Source organism: Plectropomus leopardus, chromosome 3 (genome assembly GCF_026936395.1).
Source record: "Plectropomus leopardus strain MGB_pleo_1.0 chromosome 3, ASM2693639v1, whole genome shotgun sequence".
Classification (NCBI taxonomy): domain Eukaryota; kingdom Metazoa; phylum Chordata; class Actinopteri; order Perciformes; family Serranidae; genus Plectropomus; species Plectropomus leopardus.
Window position 1 is genome coordinate 5,927,063 of NC_142178.1, and position 17,854 is coordinate 5,944,916.

The following is a 17,854-nucleotide window of genomic DNA, read 5'->3' on the forward strand; positions in this document are numbered from 1 at the left end:
CACCCTCCGCAACCCAAACAACACAGGACAGACACGCACAGTGAAAACACACACAAACATACACACACACACACACACACAGTGAGGAGAGCAGAGGATGAGAAGGTGTGCTCTGCTCTAATGAGGCTGGGCTAAACTGTTTACTCCCATGCTGCACAATTAAGTGTCATGCTCCTCATCACACATCCTTCATTGTGTTTTTTTCTTCTTCTTTCATTGCCAGCTTCCTCCTCAGCTTATCTCTTTACTCTGTGGCTGCTGAAAGTGAGCTGAGGCCGAGGAAGCGGAGCAGAATGTCAAAAAAACTTGAGATGGCACCAGTGCAGCAGAGAGAGCCCCAGGCCTCTCCAGCCATCCTAACAGGACACACTGTAAATCAGTGGCCAAGATCCTATCTAGTGCACTTAGCAGGAGACCCACTTATGGCTGTTGCTGAAAGATGAAAGCCAAAGTACAAAGTACATGCCTAACATGTAAAATTTAAATCGCAGTAAAGCAAAGCAGAGCAAAGTTTGGCATAGAATACCAGAGCATAAGATCTAACAGTAGGTGTATTGGGAGTTTTAACGCAGTTTGCAGAGCTAAAGATAAAATGTATAAACAGCCTACTGTGCTAATTTGACTGTAGGATTAAGATAGGGCTGTGAGTGCGAACTAAGATATGCAAACTACCGGCATGATAAATAATCACACTGATCTTGGTCTTCAGTGGTCATTTAAACCTTTGAAACTTTTCTTGAACTGCTTTCACACTTTTAATGAGTATGTAAACCTTTGAACCCAAATTTGTGTGACCCTTTTCAAAAACATGGGAAAAAGGCAATGAGCAGCTTGGTAAGAAATGTTTCACAAATTGCAAGAAATTAGTAGATTGAGAATTCTTTTTTAAAACAAGAGCTAGAGGGTCAATGTCTAGGGAAAAACTATATTTTCTCACCTTAGAATTCTAAGGTTCTTTCTGACCTTTCTGTGCAAATTGAGTAATTCATATATTCATATTTTATGACAACTTATTAAGATTTTGCAAGGTGTTTATTTATATAAATTTTTTGACATTTTATTTAGCAAATAAAAAGGTTCCTGTTATTTTTGCTATTTTGAAGGCAAAATTTTGAAGTTCAATATCTCAAAACCACTCAGAACACAGAGAGAATCATATAACTCTAGGGTGGCGATTTCAAATTATCATAATTACATATTTAAAATTATGTTACAGAATTATAATACATTTTAAGCACCTCTTCCGGGTCATTTACTTGTTCATTTTACTTTCTTTTTCATTTTTCTTGTGGTTTTGCTTCGTTTTAAATAAATCTTTTAAATTTGGTCATTTTTTTCTTCAATCTGTCATTGCCTTCTTCCCATGTTTTTGACAGAAATCAAGCAAAATTGCTTAGTTTTCAAAAGGCTAAAGCAACAGGATTAAGTCTCACCAGCTGTTCCTAAATCAAAGTCCCTCTTTAGTTCTTAATAGCTAATCGCTGGTTTCTCACAAGTGATTTTCCAAAGTGAGCTGCACTGTTATAGCATACCGTACGTGTAAAGGATGTCTTTGACTAATGTGTAAATCTGCTGCAGTAGAAAAACATCTGTAGCTCTGCTCATTCAAAGACAATTAACAATGTGAACAAGAAGTTGCTGTAGCATCACAAGCTGTGACATAACTACCAAAATTAGGCTAGTAGTTCTAGGAGCCGACCACCTCTGACCAATGTTTTATTCACGCATGCATACATGAATAAAGATGTTTCAGGGTTAGTAGTATTCATGCAGTTCATAGTGAGAAGGAAATATCTGATTAAAGGGTCTGTGTGCAACGTTCAGAGCATTAATATTGCAGCAAAGCCCTATTTGCTATGTCGTGAAGTAATGGCGTCCTGAGCAGAGAACGAAGTCACGCTAACTCAGTGTGTGGTGTGATCCAGAGTCAGTTTGTGGCAGTAGAAGGTCCAGCAGTACATGCATGTTAGTGCATGGGTGGGGCTGCACTATTACCACGCTGGTGTATGCTTGTAGTGCACCAAGAAGGCGGAGACTGCATGCCATTTAAAAGGTGTTTCAGCTCATGCATACACCAGATGGTCACAAGGGGTCGTGCACGTCTATCTCAACCACATGGCTGATACAAACACAACAGTCATTCATATTGCAAACAGCCAACAGTCTTAGCCTTAAATAGCAGAGTACGAAACATTTTGCTATTATGGTACAGCATCGTCACAGAAGCGTAGCGCCCAACCTCCGGTTCCTCCCATCACACCATAGCTCAGTCAGCACTTAGCAGATTTCCATTAACCCTCAAACTGCCAAAATTGAAATTGCGAATATAAAATACGCTGAATGGAAACACGTCAATTTTGAAAAAACCCTCCCATTTGTTGCAAAAAAGCTGTTAGGCTTGCATGTGGTAGTTCAGGCAATTCACTCAGTGGAAAATGCTGTCATCTTGTGAAGCTCCTAAATCTGTGAGTTAGCATGGGTAAACATTCAGCAAAAACTCATTTCTATGTAAGCACTAGTTTGTGTATAGCAGCCTGTTCCAGTTTAGACATGCGTATATCACCATTTAGGAACCTCACATTAAAACTAGGCTAAGTTACAAAGTGCAGCTTCAACCAGCAACACTTCAGTAACCCTTTTAACCCTTTGATATCTGAGCATATTGGCTTGACTCATTTTTTTGACGGGCAGCTTGACAAGAAATTGCGCAAAAAATAGCAAAAAATGAGTAAAAAGTAACAAGAAAACTGACCTGAAAATAAGCAAAACTAATGGGGGGGCATGATTTTAAATATATAATATAAAGAATTATAAAAATTGTTTTATGGACATTTGCCCACCAATTTTAAAAATATTTAATAATCCCCCCCAATTAATCTTTTCAGATCAATTTCTTGTCACCTTTTACTAATGCTTTGCATTTTTCGGGACATTTCTTGCCAAGTCTCTCATTATCTTTTTTTCCCAATATTTTTGAAAAAATGAATTTCTCGGGTTTCAGGAGTTTAAAGGCAAGTGTAAGGCATCTGAATGCAGCACAAGAAAACTGATGTTCAGGTGTTAAAGGGTAAAAAAAGATTGTATTTGAGAGCGTGATGAAGAAGGCTTTCTAAAATATATGGGCTATCACAGAAGAACAATTTGTATGATCATTATGTTCACTGTCCCGTAGAGCAAAAAGGTGCAATTACACAAGACTTAATCAACAAAAGCAAATGTTGTGATGGGCCTGTATTTTTGCCACAAGTCTGCTGGCAACATATTAACAAAGAGAGAGGTGAGTATGTTTCGCTGTCTGCGACTGTCACTGCTTCTTTAGTTATTTAGCTGAATACCTTTGAGTACAGCAGTGATTCATTCCTACGTGAAAGAATGCAAAACACACAGTGACACACACAATCTGGGACACGGTGCAAAAACAGGAAATGACAGGCATGCACATACATACAGAGCACATAATGTTTTTGTGCACCACCTCTGTTTTCTAATGCCTGAGCCTCAAGGTTAAAACACGGTTGTGAATGCACACGGAGGCCTCATTCCACCGCCAACGACTTCACTCTATGTCATCTTTTCTTTCCACTTTCATTACCCTGTTCTTCACTCTCAGTTATCTATCTATCTATCTATCTATCTATCTATCTATCTATCTATCTATCTGTGTTCTGTTCTGAATAGGTTAAATATTCTCTCATTGCCATTGTGGGTTTATATAGACCTCTGTTTATATTAACACAATCACCCAACTCTCTCTCTCTCTCTCTCTCTCACACACACACACACACAGACACACACACACACAAGAAAATTGGCTTGATTTGTTTCAAAAACACGGGAAATAACATAATGTCTAGTTAATTAGCTGGGGCAGATAATTAGATATGATCATAAAATGGGAGGAAAATTTGTGTGTATATATAAATATATATGTATTAATATATATATGTGTATTATTATTATTATTATTATTATTATTATTATCATTATTATTATTATCATTATTGGGTAATTTTATTGTAATTTTTTTCTAAAATCTTTTTTAATTTTATGCTAGTTTTTGGAACACTTTTTGTTAAGTTGTAAGTTGCCTTCCCATGTTTTTGAACGATATCAAACCAATTTGCTTAGGTATCAAGGGGTTAAATAGCACATCACATGGCAAATCACATCTCCTCTCTCACATTTGATCCCAACACCCTATTTGCATAATCCAAATCCTGCTCAATAGTTGGACCTGAGGTGAGTCACATGGGTCCACCTGAGCTGATAGTTTCACACGCTAAAGTGTGACATGCAGGGAAAGTGAGATAGATAGATAGAAAACACCTGTTCCAAGGTACATATATAACATAAAAACAAGAAACCTATAATTTAGAAAAACAGCACCTGGCCTTGTCTTTGGAAATCAAAGAGAGTTTTAATCCTGCTTTTGTCTCTCTGTCTATGACATTGAATACATCAAGGGCTGTAATTCAGGGGAACATCATGCATGCATGTGCAGCATGGTGGTAAAACCACTTATTAAAGCTGCTGTGCGTGAAAAGTGTATTTTCTCTGGTGCATTATGTTAACCCTGTTGTTTTTCCAGTAGAGCTCCTGCACAAAAAAGCCTGTTTCCCATAATGAATGTGTGTGTGTTTGTGTGTGCGTGCATATATGTGCATAGACACTTGATTTTGTGTATCTGTGATTGTGTGTGTGTGTGTGTGTGTGTGTGTGTGTGTGTGTGTGTGTGTGCGCGCAAGTGCAAGCATGTACAAATCACTGCTGCTAGTGTGAGCCCATTGACTGTAATCTGTGGTTAGAGGCAAGATATCCCTCTAAAAAGCACACTTCACCTGAACACCACATCACATTATGAAACACATAATGTTAAATTCTACAATTTGTGATATTCATTCCAAAATAAATAGTTGTGATTTCCACAGTCTTTCATCTGTACTCTACAGCTGATAAGTATATTTAATACTAGCTAAAAAAAATGTGTGTGATTGTCACTGCTAAAAAAAATAAGAACACTTACGATATGACTGTGACTGTGGAATATATATCGTGTCATATCACGATATCATTATCGATATATTGCCCAGCCCTAATCAAACCAATGCTACATTTTGAATATTTTACATACAAGAGGCTCATCCTAGAATAAATTTTTGGCATTTCCATTTTTATTCACTTTCAGGTTTCATAACCCATGGAACTATAAATTCTAAGAAAAATTCTACCACAGAAAAAAACCTTCCACATTAGAGTAAGTAAAATTATCACTTCTGATTTTATGGCAAATGCAAAAAAAGCTCCATTCAGTTTTGAACAAATACTCCAGCCACTCTGTACTTAAAATAAGAGATAATACAGGAACCCTTAACCCTTTGAAACCTGAGCAAACTGGTTTGATTTCTTAAGAAAACATGGACAGGAGACAATGAGCAACCAAAAAAGAAATGACCCCAAAACTATCAAAAAAAAAAAAAGGTAAACAAGTAAAAGGAAAATTATGTGAATTTTATTAATTTGTTTTTTTTAGAAGGATATTGTGTGTTTACTGTGCTCCTGAGTCACAGCATTAACCCTTTGAAACCTGGATCAACACTCATCATTCTTTTTGTGCTGCATTCAGACATCTTTAACAAGTATGAAATACACAAAGTCATAAGTAAATATATACAAATAAATAAAGTAAATAATTAAAGTAAACATTTGAATCCTCAGCAACTTGTAAAAAAAATGTCCCACAAATTGCAAGAAATTAGTAGATGGAGAAAAATATTAAAAAATGTTTAAAAAAAAGCCAGGGGGAAATGTCCAGAGAAGTAATTATACAGTTAGTTCCGACCAAGCAATTTGATTGGTTGAGAGGCTTTCTATGAGTACTGATATACAGTACAACATCACTGGGACTTTTAACTCTGCATGTATCACTCCGCTCAACAGCTGTTTTAAAGTATTAATTAGGCCAACATTAATGGTCAGTAGTTATCTAATGTTACTGTAGATTGTACCAATGTTTAAAGAGCGAGGACATCTCATTTGACCGACATCATCACTCCAAAAAAACCTACACAAAATTCTTCAGCACTCTGCCACACATCACAGCTGTGATAATATACAGTACAACAGCACTCCCTCTTGTGTGATATTGCTTAGGCCTTATTATCATAATTATGTAATTACAATTATTTTACAGGATGTCTAAAAAAAAAAAAAATTTAAATCCTTTTTTTTGTATTTTTTTTGCTATTTTTTTGTACTTTTTACTAATTTCTTGACAATTTCTGGGTCATGTCTTCCTCAGTTGCTCGCTGCCTTTCCAGCTAGTAATTTTTGGTTTTAAAAACGTTCTGAGAATGGTAATGCAACCAATGCAATGCTTTAGTAACATTTCAGCAGCAAGTTTTCTTTTAGTTCCCAGAATTTTCTTCTTAAAGTTAGTGCAACATTCTCTATATACATAAAAAAATGTTAAATATGGGGCTTTTTGTTAACATATCATTTTACATTACATTTTCATTTGAAAAAATGAACTCTAATCTCAGTTTCTTTTTGTTTGTTTGAATCTATTCATTGAGTATTTATTATCATTCATTTCTGCTATTGCCATTTTTTCTATTAATATGCCTCTGTTTGATCTATCTATCTATCTATCTTTTCTATGATCTGTCACCTCTCAACATCACCAAAACTGAATGTTGCAGTTATAACATTACCGCTTAGTCAGCATTTAATCTTAAAGGAAAAATATTTGAAATGATAAACTTCCATAAAACGTTATTTGAACAATAGATTAAAAATGTTTTTTGAAAACATTATTGTAACTTGTAGGTAACGTTAGCCAATGTTGTGGGAAGGTTCCCTGCTAGCTGGGCTCTTCCCATGTTTTCAAAAGAATTTTGCTCAGGGTTCAGAGTATTAATATCTGCTGCTATTGTATACACAAACTGGCTAATCTTCTGTATTAAGGCACAACTGCCTGACACGTTGTTGCTCACTACCTCCTGGCAGGTGTTTATTCCTCTAAACAAAAAGCACATCCAGGCCTCATGCTGCGCACTGCCTCCCTCATACCTGCCCACAGTCAGGCCCTTGACTGAGCTGACTCTGTCGGACAGCTCGTGCATCAGTGTCTCGCACAGGCCCTTCCTATCTCTCCTACCGCGAAAACACACTCCCAGCCAGGGATCAGTATCGTTAGTGTATTTACTGTGCGAGTGGCGCGTGCGATGGACGTGTGACAAACAGCACAACGGGCCCCGTGACGCGTCGCTCGGACACAAAACGAGGAGCGCATGATCACAAACCAATGAGGGTGGCTGTAGGGAGAGAAAGGAGGGGGCTGAGGGGGGTGGGGGGTGCTGGTGTAAATGAGATAATGAGAAAGGTGAAGGCGTTAATAATAAGACACAAAATCCCACTTACATCTCTGAATTTATCCCATCTCCCGGCGAGCCACTTATCATCCAAAAAATTGCCGCTGTCGGAGCGAGCGGAGACGTGTCCGAGGGCGACGGCGCACACACACAGCAGGGCGACGCTCAGCATCTGCGGACACACACAACAAGAGCACGGAGAGAGGACATCGGATCAGGCTGGAGGACACACCGCGATCGAAAAACAAACAGGCGACTCAATGTGCATCACAACAACGGCGGACAGCGCGCGCCTCTGAACGCAGGGATGCGGAGCGGCTTTTTCTCTCCTACCTTGTCGCATCAGCTGCTATCCAGACTGTATGTGCTCGCTGCCGCTTCCTGTCACTAGTAATAACAGCCCTCTCCTCCCTCTCTCTCTCTCTCTCTCTCTCTCTCTCTCTCTCTCCGCTGTGCGCAGCAGAAAACGGGAGCGCGCATATGGCACCGTGCGCGGCCCCTGCGCTCCGCTCTATCCCTTTTTGTTTTTTTCTCCTCTCTGCCTCTCCTCAGTGCGGTGGAAACAGTCCTGATGGCTCACTGTGGGCTGTTATCAGGCCACCGCAAAAGTGTCTTCCACTGATTTCCTTTATGAAAAACATATTGAGCAATCCTGACATAGAGGTTAGGAGAAGTGGTTCTTATCACGGCAAGAAACATACAAGTTAAAGCAATGTTTTTCTGATGGTATGAAAAAACATCAACCAAAACAAACCACCACAGTTAAGAACACAATTAACCCTCTGAAAGCTGAGCAAATTGGCTTGATTTCTTAAAAACAAACAAACAAAAAAAAAAACATTGGAAGAAGGAAAATAGCAATGAAAGAGGAAATAGAAAGAAATAATAACACAAAAACAAAAACAAAAAAAGCTAAACTAAACTAAACGAACAAAAAGAAAACTGAAAGTTTGTAAGCAAGTAAAAAAATACATGAATTGAAAAAAATTTTAATGAAACAAACAAACAAACACAGAAATGACCCGGGAAACACATTTAGAAATATAATCATTTTGTAACAAAATTTTTAAATATCTGATTATCAGATATTAAAAAATATTTTCTAAATCTACAAATTTCCCACACAATTTGAAACATTTCTTACCAAGTTGCTAAAAAAACAAAAAAACAGTTAAAAAACAGAATGAAGTAAAACAAAAAATAATAAGGAATGATAAAAAAAAAAGTCAAGCAAGACTTGGAAAAAGTGCCTAAAAAGATATAATAATTCTGTAACACACATGGGTCAAGTGCACAGGACTTTCGGGTGTAAGGATCTGGAGGAGACTGATTGTTAATTGTAGTTTGATTGTATGTGTGTGGCTGTGCCACCTGTGTCCTCTCAAATGTCAGAGAGGGAGGCATAGAGGCTAATCATATCTTAAAATATGTAATTATGATCATTATAAATATAGTTTTTCCCTAGCTTTTTTCTTTTTTTCCCCCTTAGACATTTTTTCCTAGCTTTTAAAAAAATAATTTTCAAAGTCTACTAATTTCTTGCAATTTGTGGATCAGATTTTTGAAGTGGGGCTGTGTGTATTGATCCATAGTCAGTGTGTCACATACAATAGATGTCAGCTAGCACACCTCCAGTTTGGAGAAGCAGGCTGACAAGAAAGCTTAGCAATGTACTGCTCTTGATGGGAGCCAGCAACAAAATGTATTTTATCCTCCTAAAAAAGGCCCAACTAGAAAAATCCATATCAACAGAAGTGTACACCGTATAAGGAGTATTTTTACTGCTTTACCTTAATGTCAGACTTTAGTTTCCAACAGGGAAATTATGTGGTTTTGTCACTCTCTTTAGAGCCAGACTCCATTAAGAAAAACAGTGATTTAATGTCACTGAACAGCAGCTGAAGGTCTGCCGCTGCCTCCATCTGTCACGCTTGGGACTAAAGACCCTAAAGCAGTCAGCCAAAACGGATGTTAGAAAAAGAGTTCTTTTCTTTACACCAAATGAACTGTGCAGGTGAAGGATTAACAAGATGACTTGCTGAGGTGATCTATGCTCCTGAGGTTTTCTACGGCTGAAGGTTCAGAGAGATCACTGAAAAACAGGTCTAAGTGAAAAAACAAACTGACAAGCGGGACATGTAACGAAAAAAAGTGTGTACGGCAACAGTCCGGCAGGGAATGGTTGTGGAGCTGGCTCTCTTGTAGATATCTGGCTTGAGTGCAGGCAGGTGTGTTTATTGATGAGTGACACCAGGTGTGGAGAGAGATGAGTGCAGACAAGGAGATGAGGGAGAAGAAGCGTGCCGATGGCTGTTCAAAACATTAGCAGTATACGATACTCTGTTTTTTTTTTTACATTGGACGTTATTTAGATGGCTTAGATACGTTTTGCTGCTGGCCCCCATCCACAGCAGTACATTGCTTAGTTTCACTGTCGGACTCCAGTCTGCTTCTCCAAATCTGTGGTGATACGACTTTTATTTACTGTATGTAAAACACTGACTATGGATAAGTACCCCATATGATGCCACTTCAAAAAAATCTGAACTACCCCTTCAAAGAAATAGAACATCAAAACTCTGTGTGTGTGTGTGTGTGTGTGTGTGTGTGTGTGTGTGTGTGTGTGTGTCCTATACTTCTCCCATGTTTCTGCTCTGTAACAGCCGTCACATGGGAGCCGCTGGGGCTTGTTTGTACAGTAGTGACTCATGAGAGAGTTCCACTCACATTCCTGGCAGAGGGTAGCTCAGGACTGTAAATTGATGCTACAAGATAACACAGTCTCCATAAGAGATGGCCCACTAGGGATGATTTGTGGAGGTGGGCGGAACCGGCCTCTGTCAGTTGTAGTCTTTTTCCAGAACATTACAAAGCCCCCAAAACATTCGTCTTCAGAGCAGTTATGTGTGATTGAAGGGGTTTTTTTGGGGGGGGGAGGGGGGGTTATGTAGTCTATTTGTTGGCAGAGTTATAGTAGAGTCAAGTTCACATCAGTTGAGTGGATGTGGAGAGAAAGAAAATCAAAAAAAGAGAAAAACCTACAAATGTGTGTTTAAAAATTGTGTCCCAATCACACACATGTTGAAGTATTGATGGAGGAGCTGGGGTTGAACCACTAACCTTCTAATTAGTAGACAATACACTGCATCCTGAACCACAGCTGCCCTCAATATGCACTGGTATATATTCTACAAATTCCTGGATTGAATACTATCTTCCAAAAGATAGTTTATATTTTGTCAAAGTGCTGTCCAACACATCAGGCCATATCTCCTTTGATTTTTTAGATGATTTTTTTTTGCTTGTAGCCTTTAATTGATAGGACAGACTTGGTGTGAAAGGATGAGAGAGAAGGGGGATGACATGCAGCAAAGGGCAGAGGCTGGAATCGAACCTGCAGCCGCTGCAGCGAGGACATAGCCTCTGTACATTGGGCACCCGCTCCACCAGCTGAGCTATAGGCACCGCTAACTACACTGACATCTGGTGACTGTACAGGCCGAAGCATACGATTCAAATTATTTTTCATACCTATGTAATTGCTCAGTGACCCCTCGTGTGATAGCCTGCATTCACTGTAAGGTTCTCCATTCATTTATTCATGTTTTTCATTCATTTATTTATCATCCAATCTGTATCGAACAAGATGCACGGAGAAGAAAATAGAGTGGAAATTAAAGAGCAAAAACCTTGCGAATGCAGAGAGGGTGGGCAAGTCAGAGAGTATTAATATTATTACTCTTCACCGAGAAGCCTGTTGGTCAGGAGGGTCAGGGCATTATTATGCACAGTTGCTGTAGAAACCAACCTTGACCTCAGCTTCACATCTTCATCTTCATAAGAGGCAGTGGGAAAAAGTGTGTGTGTGTGTGTGGGCATGTGGAAATGATGACAGGGTGCAGCTATTTGAAAGTCAAATTAGAAGAAGAAGCATGCATGACTGCATCACAGAGACACACAAGGATGTATCACGGGGCAACTCGGATGCTAAATGGTCAACTGCGTCGGCACACGCAGGTACAGACGAGTCAGAAAAAAAGGTTTGATGTGAGCTCTGTGTTCACTCCAACAGGAAGTGTGCAACATGTAAACAGGAAACTGGTGGTGGAGACGCCACCGTGGTTGGAGGCATCTTTGCTTTGTTCTCTCAGATCAGCACAAGGTGATCTAATTCTGGTCAGGACAAGATGGTTGTGCAGATGACAGTGTGCAGGGCTGGCGATGACGCGGCCATTCTTTCATAGTGAACTGTTAGTTGAGCTTTATGATATTTGTGCAGATGGAAGCACTAAAGAGGTGTTGTGTGTGTGTGTGTGTGTGTGTGTGTGTGTGTGTGTGTGTGTGTGAGTGTGTCTTCCAGCCCAGGGGTTCATACATTATTCAGTTTCAGACATTAAAGATGTAGATGTGGTCAGAGACATATGCAGGAGAGACACACTGAGTGCTCACACTCACACACACACGCACACACACACAAATCCACACATGCATGCCCACACACATGGACTTCTGTTGCCTAATGAAAATCTTTATAGATTTTTTATTCCAATGTAATTTGATTTTTCTTCTTTGGTTTTTTTTTTTCTGTGAGTAAATTCACAATCACACCATTGACTCAACCTCGACACGAGCGGGGAGAAAAGATGAGAAAGGAAGGAGTTGAAGAAAAATTAGGACAAAAAGAGAGAGAGAGAGAGAGAGAGAGAGAGTGTGTGTGTGTGTGTGTGTGTGTGTGTTTTTGGACGGGAGAGGCATGAAACGTGTCTCAAGGAGCTGAGATTTCACAGCCCAGTGACTCTGTCACTGTGCACCTGCTCACTGAGACGGTGAGAGGGAGGAAATGAGGGGAGAGAGGGAGGTGAGGTGTGTGTGTGTGTGTGTGTGTGTGTGTGTGTGTACAATTGCAGGTTACTATGAGAGTGCCATTCTGTACTTTACCATACAATAACATATTGGACCACCTGGCCAAAAGTATATGGACATAAAAACATGACACCTGTATGAGTCTGCTGAAAATCTCATTCCAGACGCATTCATTAAATCAATCCATCAGTCCTCATTTATTTGTCTCATGGAGTTACACAAAGTAATTTGTGATCCCATCAGCTCCTTTAACCCTTTGAAACCAAGAGTGACATCACTTTTCTTGTGCTGCTTTCAGATGCATTTTGCAAGTATTTAAACCTTTGAAGTTTGAGCAAATTGGTGTAATTTCTTCAAAATATGGAAAAAGAACACAATAAGCAACTCTATAAGAAACGTTCCACACGGCAAGAAATTAAAAGATTTAGAAAATTCACACAGCCACTGAAGGCCTACTGCACATTCAATCAAATTCAGTGTTTGGAATAACATGTCATATCATGTTTGGCTTAAAAGTATCTGGTGGTTTGCAAAAATGTGCAATACCAATACTGTCTTCTGGCCTCTGGGCTGACAGTGTGGATGTGAGCCAGCATTTACAATACAAGGACCCTGAAACAGACTTTTTTTCACAACATACATTTAGCAAAAGCCGGAAAAGCACAAGGAGGAACTACCAACATTAACAATGGCTCTGTTCCATTAAATGTCCCAGGTGGCCCATCCAATGAGCCAGCATGAACAATACCAAACCTTGGAACACATGTAGTTGCTTATATACAGACAGCGGCTGTTATGGGGCACCCATGGAGAGCAGTAACACCACTACAATTGTAACAACACTTTTTTTTCTCAAACTAAGCTGCTATGGAAATATGAATACACACACATCATCAGGGGCGTAGCACCAAATTCTAGGCCCTATGAATAAGCAATCTCTGTGGGCCCCTGTCCGTCCTCTCTTGACCCGTCTCTCTCTCACAACGGTGCTCCCTCCAGCAGTGTAAGCAGCCACTCAATCAGCTCTAGTAGCGTTTAGATGAGGTGAATCCTCATGCAGGGGCAGACTAAACCTCCTCTAAACTCTCTATACTGTCTCCATATAGAAACATATAGAATAACATATAGAATTTTAACTGATTTATTTAGCAAATTTCAATTTAGTTATAGCATTAATTAAAAAATAGCAAAAAAAGAGGAGCAAACTTTTTTATGTCAGGCTTCTTTTGGGGGGCCCCCCTCTCATTTGAGGCCCTTGGTAGTTTCCCTTTACCGTGATGCTCCTGCATATCATGCAACTAATTTTGATTTTACACACATTCAAACATGAATTGTCAGAGACAAAGACCAGATATTAATTTAAATTAGGGCTGTCAAACGCTTCATTTTTAAAATTGTGATTAATTGCAGAACTGCAATAGTTAATCATGATCAATGTTTAATCATATGTTTTCAGTTCCATTGTTCTGCATTTTAGAACAGTCGTGAAGTCCATATTGACAAGGAAAAGCAGTTCTTACCACATTTTCTTGATTAGGACTCAGATAACAGAAAAAATCTGTACGTTTTTTGACTCATGGGTACCCATAGAACCCATTTTCATTCAGATATCTTGAGGTCAGAGGTCAAGGGACCTTAATCACATCGAAATTAACGCTGACGGCTCAATTTAAATTTGACTCTTTGTGAACATGCAACTTTTTAATTGCCAACTGCAACATACACAACATGCCACATACACTCGACCTTGGGGAATATCTCTTTCTCTCTCTCATTCACTGCAGCTCAGTTGAATATACTTTAATGGTATGAGTGTCGCTCAACAGTATTGTGAGTGATTAAATTACAATGCTGGACATAATGCAGTATTATAATATTAATCTCCTGCCCTCGCTTCCTGTGTTTCTATCATGATTTCAGAAGAAAGGTGCTGAAGAGAGGGACTCAGGTGTGTCTAAATCTTTAATTGGATTTCTTGTAATCTCTGTTCTTCAGTTAAATGAAACAAATGGCTTTTGTTATTCACCACAACTCTAGTAACCATTTCATGCCAAAGCAAAATGGAAACGATGTTGTGCATAAAGATGTTTTGTATGATTTTGTTCAAAACCTAGTGTATGTGGGTGTGTGCACATCTATATGTAGGTGTGTTTTGAACATGTTCATGTGTGTGTGTTAGAGAGAGGGGGAGAGAAATGGTGTGTGGGGGGGCGAGAGCGTTATCTTGCAAAGCAGACGTTTCGGAGCATAGCTGAGACTATAAGGTCAGTGTGAGTGCTGTGTTTTAGCCCCGGGATGAAAAGCTAATAGCAGAGTAATGACAGAGAGGGAAACTGCAAACAGGAGATAAGGCAGACAGAAACAAAACGGCCATCGCTGAGAGGGCTGATTACAGAGCCAGCCAGTGAGCATAAGAGAGGAAAAGAAGCGAGAGAGAGAGATGGAGAGAGAGGTGGCAAACAGAGCAGGATAAACGATTTAGAAAATGGATAGATATTGTGACCCCTGGACTCCTGTAAGTTAGCTTCATCCAAACGATTTCCTGTGAGTTCTGAGAAGGTGACCCTGTCTTTCCTCTGACCCCAAAAGCACCAAATTCACTTTTATTATGGTGTAAAAATCCCAAAAAAGAAAATATACCTGTCTTTCTGAAATGGCATATATTATTACCTGAACGACTTCACTTTTGTGCTATCTGCATCCAGCTGTACTTTTCCACTGCAGTTGGCATTCTCATTTTGTGGCATCAGTTTTCCCACAATCGGAAATCTACAGTCCCAAGTTTTAGATCAGGGGACCTAACAGGATGTCTTTGATTTGCAGCGTGCAGAGCCAGAGTCACATGCAACATGTTAAAGGTTGTGCATACACAGAAAGCCTTTGTTTTTATGTTAACACAATAAACATACATGCAATAAAAAAAGACCATCAGAAAAAGTGCTTAATATTATTATTTGAAATATTATGATTCAACTGATGGCAACATACTACAGATGTTTTGGTTACGGTATTTGTTCTCCCCCTTGTGGTGGTTATTGAACATTACACTAAGCAGAAATAAATTGTGACAAAAAAGCATAGTTCTATTATTCAACTGCAACAGGATTTGTAAAGTGCATATTTAAACTGTAGCTCCAAACAGAATCAATGTTAACAAAATTTTAAAAAACCAAAACAAAATCACAAGATCACATTTTGATTAGAGGTTTATTATCCAACATCCCAGAACCCAGAACATTCTAGAACTAACAAATAGTCAGGACCTTACATTCTACTATTGTATTTATCATTCTGGAACAATGCCATTCTAGAAGCATAATATTTTAGAACCTGTAACATTCTAGAACCCATGACATACTAGAGATTATCCAGAGCCCTTACATTCAAAAACTTTAAAAATCCATGACTTCACATCTTAGAATTGTATCTTGGCATTCCAGAACTATAATATTCTTGAAAAAAGTAACACCTAGAACTCCTGCATTCCAGAACTCATAACATTTTAGAACTGAATTCTAGAACCACGACATTCTAGAACCCGTAAGTAACTAGTGCCATGAACTAAAACATTCCAGAACCCTACCATTCTAGAACTAACACATATTCATTATTTGCCATTCTGCAGTTGTAGAATTGCCATTCTGCAATTGTACTTTAATATTCTAAAACACTACTATTGTTGAACTGTATTATTCTAGAACCACTCTTATCTAGGACTGCAACACTCTAGAACCAGTGTCATGCTAGAAACATTCTGGAACCCTTACATTCTAAAACTGACATTCTGAACCCCATAACAATCCAGATATCCTATATTCTAGGACCCATGATATTCTAGAACAATAACATAATAGAACCACAACATTCTAGAACCTGTAACAACCCTAACACTATAGACAAACATTCATAACACATCTTAACATTGTACAATTAAAGCAACTGCGCAAATTAACCTTAACATTTTAGAAATATAATATCATAGAAGATTCTAGAGCTGTAATATTCTAGAACTCCTGCATCCTGTAGCCCATATCATTCTAGAACAGTAACATTCCAGAACCTCTGTCACTCTAGAGCTCCTGACATACTATAAACATTCCAGAGCCCATAGCATTCTAGAACTAACAAATACTCAGTGTTTAACATCTTCAGTTGTACCTTAACATTCTAGAAGTATAACACTCTAAAAGTCCTAAAGTCCAGGATCCATAACATTCTGAAACAGTAATATTCCAGAACCTATGACATGCTAGAACATTTTACAATTTTACCAAACCACAAGATTCTACAACCCGTGACACGCTAGAACATTCTGGAACCCTAACATTATAGAACTAACAATCATTCATAATCTAATATTTTACAATTAAATCATTCCTTCATTAGTCTCCATAGAGGAAATTAAATTTTTCACTTTTTTGTTTTTTTTTTACAGATCACACACACAGACCTGAGCTACAGACACAGTTATAGCGAGGTGTCAGAGCTAGGGGACTACCCATGGACAGACATAAAGGTGGGTTTTTAGTCGGCATGGAAAATAAGTCCAAGGACTTAGCAAATCTGATGGACTGGGGAAAATTGTTCCTCAGGGTCGGGGCTAAAACAGCAAATGTACAGTCACCTTGTTTTGCAGTTGAAACATGGGAAGGATAAGATGCCAAGATTTGAGGATCGGAGTGGTTGAGAATTAGAGTAAGGAACAAGGAGATCAGAAATGAGGGTGAGGTCATGCAGAGCCTTGTATGTTATGAAAGGGATCTTGCAATTTACTCTGAATTTTACAGGAAGCCAATGGAGGGATGTCAGATAGATAGATAGATAGATAGATAGATAGATAGATAGATAGTTGTCAATGACTTAGAGGAGCTTGACTGAAGCAAGTGTAAATTAAATTACGATAATCTAAACAAGATAAAATGAATGTGTGTATTAATAGCTCAAGATTCTTGGAAAATAACGTACATCTGATTTCTTAACTGAAGGAAACAGGGCTGATCTAAGATGAGACCAATATACTGATTAACTGCTGAGTTAAAGCTATCCGGAGCAATCCTTATCTTTCTCAAGGATACTTTGACATGTTTTTGTGTTCTGGACCCAAAATGGCTGAGACAGAAACAAGGAGCAGTATTAAGATGTTTTTTTTAAATAAAAAAACAGGCTGGAAACACTTGCTGAAAACAAGCAGCAGAAACACTGGAAATACACAAACAGGCAAAATAATCCAGCAGAGGAGTGGAGTGGAGACCAGCTTTTTTAGAGGCGTTGATTGTTTATGATTAAGGCCAGGTGGGCCTCATTGCCAATTCAGGAGAGAGAAAGGGTGGCAGCCACACCTCCTGCCACACAAAAACCCGAACACAAAAACACAAATCACAACAGTTTTACTGAAGGATCTGAGAATCAAACCTCTAACATTCCAATTAGAGGCCAACCAACTACAACTACACACTCCACCTTAACCAACATTCTTAATCTTTACAACTAAAAACATTCACAACTTTACATTCTACAGCTGTACTGTAATATTCTAGAACTACAATATTCTAAAACGTGACATAAACATTCATGACTTAACAATGTACAATTGGGCCTTGACTTTCAAGAAATATAACATT

The 17,854-nt window shown here is 38.7% G+C and overlaps 1 protein-coding gene across 1 annotated transcript in view; it reads right to left on the minus strand.

Moving 5' to 3' along the window:
* The window catches only part of spock3 (SPARC (osteonectin), cwcv and kazal like domains proteoglycan 3), a 28,568-nt gene extending 20,720 nt beyond the window's left edge, over window positions 1-7,848 (minus strand). Inside the window, exons 1-2 of the mRNA XM_042484895.2 lie at window positions 7,704-7,848; window positions 7,420-7,542 (exon numbers count right to left, since the gene is read on the minus strand). Coding sequence (XP_042340829.1) covers window positions 7,420-7,542 — 123 coding nt within the window. The 5' untranslated portion in view covers window positions 7,704-7,848. The remainder of the gene's footprint in view (window positions 1-7,419; window positions 7,543-7,703) is intronic.
* Between the last annotated feature and the right edge of the window lie 10,006 nt (window positions 7,849-17,854).